Raw genomic sequence first — 7387 nt, forward strand, 5'->3', positions numbered from 1 at the left:
CTCCTGTAGAGAATCCATGCGTTTTTGTAAGAAAAATATCCGTATTTCAAACGTAATAAACACTTTTTTTCCCACTTCCACTGACTGTAAATGCATGAAGGCGTTCCGGCGAATGATGTAGGATGTCAGCATTGCATGATTAGTGACGAATGCAGAGAGAGAACAAAACAAAATTCCAGTCACGAATTAGAAGCACAAAATGTAAAGAAAAATGTAGGAGGATTTTGATATAAGCCAAGAGGAGACAGGTTTTCCTTTGTTAAAGTACGGAAACTTTGCTTCCTTTGCTCCTGTAAACAAACTCAAGAGACTAGCATATCTCAGAGGCGCGCGCATGCACGACACATACGTCCTATGTCATCCACTGGAACAGCATTTCTTACAAAAACGCATGGATTCGCTACAGGAGGCCTTTATTCACCCCACCCCCCACCCAGAGCTGTGTGAGGCACGTTTTATTACGGATGCACACACTTTATTTCACGTCTTATTTCACTTGTAACGCTTGGAGGGGGCTTGGAGGGGGCAGGACAATTTTTAATATAACTCTGAATGGATTCATCTAAAAGAAGAAAGTCATATACATCTAGGATGCCTGGAGGGTGAGTATATCACAGGCTAATTTTAATTTTTGGGTGAACTAACCCTTTCATGATCACAGACGTGAGAGCAACATTAGGTCTGGTGTTTTTTTTTTTTATTGGGGTGGACCGGAATAATAGTAGACTGTAATAGTAGACTGTTTAAAGCAGAGTGGAACTTCTCTTGTAGATCTCTTGTAAATCTTTGTGAAGATGGGGGCCAGTTTTTCAGCACAGACTTTTAAACTGGCAGGTGATCACCATCTGGGCCTGGAGTTTGCTTGGTCTTCTGTTTCTCTTCATATAAAAAAAAATAAAATAAGGCTTTGCCTGTACTCTTCCCATTTAAAATTAGAATCAACCACTGCATTTTAATCATGATCCAAACAAAGATTCTGCATACACCCAGCATTGATTCAAAAACTGGTTACCGCTGTAAACAAAGCAGCGTTACTACTTTAATATGCATCCTATACAGAAGAAAGATGAAAAGAAAATACCATCTAATCTTTTTTTAAAGAAAATATTTTATACATCCATTAAAATTCTTCTTACCCATGAAGCTGTTGTGACTGTTTGTCTGTTAATGTTTATCAATGTTCCATAATGATAAAAAATTAAGTAATAATAATAATTATAATAATAATAAAATAGCCACCCTGTTACGCATTGCTGTGCCTTTTAGAATTTTTTTTTTTTTTTTTTTATCTTGTGCTGGCCAGTATTTGACTAACTTGTACTAACACCAATTTGCTCACATGCCGCATCATGCAAAAAGAAAGGTTTATATTAATGAAAGCCACTGTTAATGTGTTATTCATAATATAATACATTATAATATTATAATACCTATAATACATTTATTCTCTGAGAACAGATGTGCCACAAACTGTTATTTTTATTTTATTTTATTTGTTTATTTGGAAATTATTAATGATTTATAAATATATTTAATGTATGTTTGTTCAAAATAATAAATTAATGAGAAGGGATTGCCCATTTTCCACACAATGTAAAAATAAATAATTCACAAAATTCAGCTTTTTTCTGTTTTAAGAAATACATTCCTTTACAATATAGGTCATGTGTCTGTACATAAATTACATTAAATTGCTCTGCAGTAACAACAGAACAAGACAGATATAAAACCTTGCAGTGTGGAGAAGCATAATGGTTGCTGGACAGATTCACTTTGGTATAAATGGCTTAAAGCCTATGTTTGAAAGCAACGTGCAATGACTTAAAGGTGCTGTGAGAAATAATTTACTCCATTGCCTTTTTTTTTTTAAATAAACTGAGATACCAGTTTGTTTGTTTGTTTTAGTTTTTTGTTGTTGTTGTTTTTTTGTTTTTTTTTAATCAAGACATATTTTACCAACATAATATTAAGAATAATGCAACAAAAGTCAGTAATTGTCCTTCTTTTACCAGGGTTTCAGTTACTACAAACTATTTTTGGTTTGCAAGTTTTCACAAATTCCTTTCCTCTAGTAGCGAGTTTAAGAAATTACAGCAGTTGATTGTTAGACCTGATTTTATTTTATTATTTTGTTTTGTTTCACCAGACTGAACAATTATTTACCCACAGTTTTTAGAATTTTTCCCCATCACTTAAGTAGATATGAGCCATACATGCATGACTATAAATTAAAGAGCATCACCAAGATGGCAACCAAGTGAACTAATGTGGAATGACTTTGGACTTTTTGGACATTTTTATATATGATTGTGACAATGAGGACACTTCTACTGATTGATTGCCATGTGACTCTTTTATTGAAAGATTTACAGAAGAATTCAAGAGAACAAAAAAATTCTTCCTTCATTTTTTCATTAATTCACTTAATATTTCTAATAATTTGGTGAATCCATGGAAGATATGCTGAAATCTTAGTGTAGACATTAGGATGCTCAGCTGAATTGCAGCTTTTACGGTACGCAAAAGATGTGACACCAACTGCAGTGTCTCCACAAACCAAAGGACCTCCTGAATCTCCCTGATAAGAAACAAAGATCAGCACATCACTAATGAAACCAGTTCATACGTTACCATATAGTCTGTAAATGTTTTTGTACATACTATGCAGGATCCTCCATCACCATGTGCACAGATCATCTGCGAGGCCAAGTACTTGGATCCCCATTTATGTTGACATTCTACATGGTTTATTGTAGTCGTGTTTGCTTCCATAAGATACCTACTCAATGGGCCCTTAGTCTTCCATTGTCCCCAGCCCGCAACACTACAGAGAATATCTCCATCAACATCTCCTTCCTTTGGTAATGATATCCATGTAACATTGTTGTCTAGTTTGATCTTTTCCTGTAGCTGTAATTCAACAACACAACCATTATTAAGAGATTTAATAATCTTTTATAAGACTGAACTGCAGTTGATTATACTGCTGTTTTGAGATTATTACAGAAGCCCTGAAGGCCAATGTTTATTTTTATTATTATTTACAATTGCTTCATAAAAAAGATATTTGAATAGAAATTCAAACATAGTTATGTTAGGTTTATGCCACTGTTTCCTGATCAGATATTATTTTGAACAACTAAATGTTTTACAGGTTTTTACCCTCAAAAGCATGATATCATTCTGAAGTGAACAGGATGTAAAGTGTGGATGTGGGATGTAGGACTTCACTTCAATGCGGTATGAATTCTTACTGTTCCTTAAGTCATGAGCACCAACCACAACCGTCAGAATATTTGGATATCTGTAGAGAAGTGTGCATTTATGTAATCCAATACATTGTCTTGTTGCACTGCAGTCCTTTTGTCAGTTTTAACTCAACATTGATTATACAAAACAAAAGCCTCTGTAGATTATACAAAACTCTTACCCTTTCCAGCAATGTGCAGCAGTCATAACAAACTCATCAGAGATGAGGAATCCACCACAGATGTGTTTCCCAAAAATCTGAAGAGAAACCATGTAAGGTCTGGAGTGGGGTTTTGCTTTTGTGCCGTTCACTATACCCACATTCACATGAGCTGAGAGAGATATTAGTCAGCTTATTCAGTACATACCAGTTAATATAGCTAATATGCTGTTATATAATCAGTCTCACCAGTGAAGGTCAGGTGTGGCAGCAGAGAGACCAGCAGGAGCAGAGAGATGATGGTCATCATGAAGACAATCAGCAAGCTCCCGCTAGTAAAAACACTTTATAAATATAAGGATGGGTGGAGACACTGAGTAAGTGTTTTTTTTTTTTTTCACCTCGTAGTGTTAATAACACTGTTGTTATCTGCATCATTTGTTATATGAAACTGCAATATACAGGATGCATGTAGCTCTGGCTGTATTTTGTGTTTCTCAGTGTCAGAAAATGAAAATGGCTATACTATTGAAACAGTATTTTAATGTTTACAAGCTGGCCCCAGTCACGTGCAAGTGCAAACATTGACAGAGATCAAAACATTTAGAGAGCGGTCCGCTCAGATTCGTCAACAATTCGTCAACCAATAGTGAGAGTTTGGGGCGTGGCTACTGTATCAGGCTGATGTATTACATGGGAAAATAAGCGGGTGGCTTGGACAACTGACCAGCCTTGGTTTATGTGTGTCCTTCTGATGGTGGGGGTTTGACCAGGTTGGGTGAAGCCTTGTTGGGGGTTCACAAGAGTTTAGTCAGCAGATGAAGCAATTCTCCCTTCCAGCATAGGAGGACACTCGGGTTCATTGCTGTCCAATGCTTGTAAAGAGGTTGATTTTGCCACTCTTAGGTTATGCATATTCCATGCTTTAACACATTAAAAGCATAAATGTATTAACACCAGATATGAGGTTAATTCAAATAGGTTACCAGAAACCTAGAAGTAATTTTGGTTACTTGAATCCTTTTCAGCAGCCTACTACTATTTTAGATCTGCAATAATAAGGACCACTTACACATATTGATGCGCAGCTTAACACATAATTTATTGAACATTTAAACAAATACTTAACTTTTGCAATTATTGACCGGATCTGTCACGAATCTGGTCTGCACTTCCGTCCATTCACCACCAGAGGTCACTCGCTCACCACATGGACTTTCTCACCACACACCACATGGACTCCATTTCCCATCATCCAACACTGATCACAGCTGTCACCAATCACTCATTGCACTAATCACACGCACACCTGATCCCACGCCATACTGATCACACACTCTTTATAAGCCTTAGACTTTCTCTGCCTCTCTGCCGAGTATTGTATGCATTTACCGCTCCCCTAGCCGTAGCAACTCTACCAAGCCCCTGATAGGTTTCCCCGTGTTTGTTCTACCCGTGTTCCCTGGATTAACCCTTGCCTTGCTGTCTGGACACTGTTTACCCCGTATTGGATTCTAGCCCGTGTTCCCTGGATTATCTCTTTGCCTTGCCCACTGGATACTGTTTGCCGATCATCGACCTTTGCTTGCTCTAGGATTACTCTTTGTCTTGTCCCTGCCATGCCTGTTTGCCATTGTTTCGACCCTGCCTGTACGACCACGTCTCTGCCTAATAAAAGCTTGCGAATGGATCCGCACGTCTCACGTCTCGTCAGCCATGTTACAGGATCCATGGAAGATAAGCTGAAATCTTTGTATAAATTTCAGGTCGTTCCTAACTATTGCAGACTTTTGGGTCACCAAAGGAAGTGACATGCAGTACATGTTGCCAGTACTCAGAGTCAAAGTGTCAGTGTCTGGTTGATTAGAAATGACACTATATAAATCACACTACCCAGGAGGGGTCGACTCTCATCTCGACAATTCACGTGAATGAATGCAAGCGGAGTCAGTCTACCTCAGGGGTTGTCAATGTGTGCGAAGCGAGAGCATGTTAGGAGAGGTAGAACAGGGTAGAGTGGGGGAAAACGCCCCCACGGGGTAAAAGCAGATTCCATCAAAAATATCTTAATTTGTGAGAGGAAATTCAAACACATTGAAAGCATGAAGGCTGTCTTTATAGATGCTATAGTGGATTTCAAGTTTTGTCGTCCGCCACATCCGCTCAGCTTCTCTGCATTGTCTTTTCATACTCTGAACTGCTGTTGATTTTCTCCAAGATGATTTTTGTCTGCCAGTCTTCTTGCTGACCTTCAATATCATCAATAACATTCTTAACTTTTGAGTTAAATGAATCCAGGAGAAGATCAACAGAGTCTGCAGAAATGCTTGGTGTTAAAGATATAGCCTTCATAAATAGCGCACTAGTGTTCTGGTTAATGCATCTCTTTCTGACAGAGACAGATCTAGATTCAGTGGTAACAGAGATCAATATATCAAAGAAAATACAGAAGTGATCAGATAGTGCTACATCCTTAACAACAATGGATGAAATGTTTAGACCTCTACTGATGAGTAAATCTAGAGTGTGTCCACGATTGTGTGTGGGTCCATGCACATGCTGAATCAGGTCAAAAGTGTTTAAAACAGTTATAATTTCTTTTGTAGTTTTGATTTCTGCATTATCTATGTGAATATTAAAATCCCCTGCAATAGTAAAACAGTCAAACTCTGACAAAATCATTGATAACAGTTCTGTGAATTCTTCAACAATAAGCCAAAACCAGTCTTTCAAATGATTTCATGGCCACAGACGTTAGAGCCACAGGTCTGTAGTCATTAAGTCCAGTAATTTTGGGTTTCTTTGGGACGGGGATGTTGGTGGAGCGTTTGAAGCATGAGGGGACTTCGCATAGCTCCAGTGATGAAGATCTGTGTGAAGATGGGGGCCAGCTGGTCAGCACAGGTTTTCAGACAGGCTGGTGTCACACTGTCTAGGCCTGGTGCCTTCCTTCTCTTGGTCTTTCTGAAGACCTGACGCACATCAGGTGTGACCTCGGCATCCTGGCCAAATTCACCCACTGGCCTCTGACCATCATGGCCTCCAACAATCCCCATATTTGCTGATTGGCTTCATCACTCTGTCTCCTCTCCACCAATAAGCCGGTGTGTGGTGGGCGTTCTGGCGCACTATGGCTGCCGTCGCATCATCCAGGTGGATGCTGCACACTGGTGGTGGTTGAAGAGACCCCCCACACAATGTAAAGCGCTTTGAGTACCTAGAAAAGCGCTATATAAATGTAAGGAATTAATTAATAATTAATTATTATTAATTATTACATCTTCACTGATCTGCAGTGCAGGAGGAGGGGGGGATTGCAGAAGGTGTGAATGGTGGTTTTCAAACCTGCAACAAAACTCGTTCAGATCGTCTGCCAGTTGTTGATTCTCCACCGTGCTGGGGGATGGTGTCTTGTAATTGGTGATGTCTTTCAGACCTTTCCACACTGAAGCAGGATCACTGGAAGAGAATTGGTTCCTTAGCTTTCCAGAATAATTCCTCTTTGCCACTCTGATCTCCTTTTCCAGTGTACTGCAAGGAGTGAATTTATTTCCTTATAAAATTAATTCTGAGGCCAAAACTCAGGAACTCTCACAAAGACAGATTCCATGCAATAAAACCATAAAACTAATCTGGAGAAGAGACCTCCAAAGAGAACAAATAATAACACCACCCTGACCAAACATATCTCCTTGATCGTTTACTTAATACAGGTTTAGCTGATTTCAGTTTCTGAACTAAACAGTGATCAGAGAGCCCCAAAGCTGCCCGTGGGACAGAGTGATATGCATCCTTTATTGCTGTGTAACAATGATCCAGTATATTACTGTCTCTGGTGGGACATGTGATGTGCTGTCTGTATTTTGGCAGTTCACAGGAGAGATTTACTTTATTAAAGTCCCCTAGAATGATTCAAACAGAGTCTGGGTGATGTTGCTCAGTCTCTGTGATCAGATCAGGTCATGTATGTTTAAATTT

General features: G+C 38.8%; 1 protein-coding gene across 1 annotated transcript; it reads right to left on the reverse strand.

Moving 5' to 3' along the window:
- Positions 1-2346: 2346 nt before the first annotated feature.
- LOC131530704 (mast cell protease 1A-like) lies at positions 2347-3793 on the reverse strand. The gene is made up of 5 exons (XM_058761127.1): positions 3659-3793; positions 3431-3581; positions 3163-3304; positions 2662-2910; positions 2347-2578 (listed from the first exon to the last, which is right to left on the reverse strand). The coding sequence occupies exons 1-5, from the start codon at positions 3717-3719 to the stop codon at positions 2420-2422; spliced, it is 762 nt and encodes a 253-aa protein (XP_058617110.1). The 5' UTR covers positions 3720-3793; the 3' UTR covers positions 2347-2419.
- Positions 3794-7387: the final 3594 nt, after the last annotated feature.

This window comes from Onychostoma macrolepis, chromosome 22 (assembly GCF_012432095.1).
Source record: "Onychostoma macrolepis isolate SWU-2019 chromosome 22, ASM1243209v1, whole genome shotgun sequence".
Classification (NCBI taxonomy): Eukaryota; Metazoa; Chordata; class Actinopteri; order Cypriniformes; family Cyprinidae; genus Onychostoma; species Onychostoma macrolepis.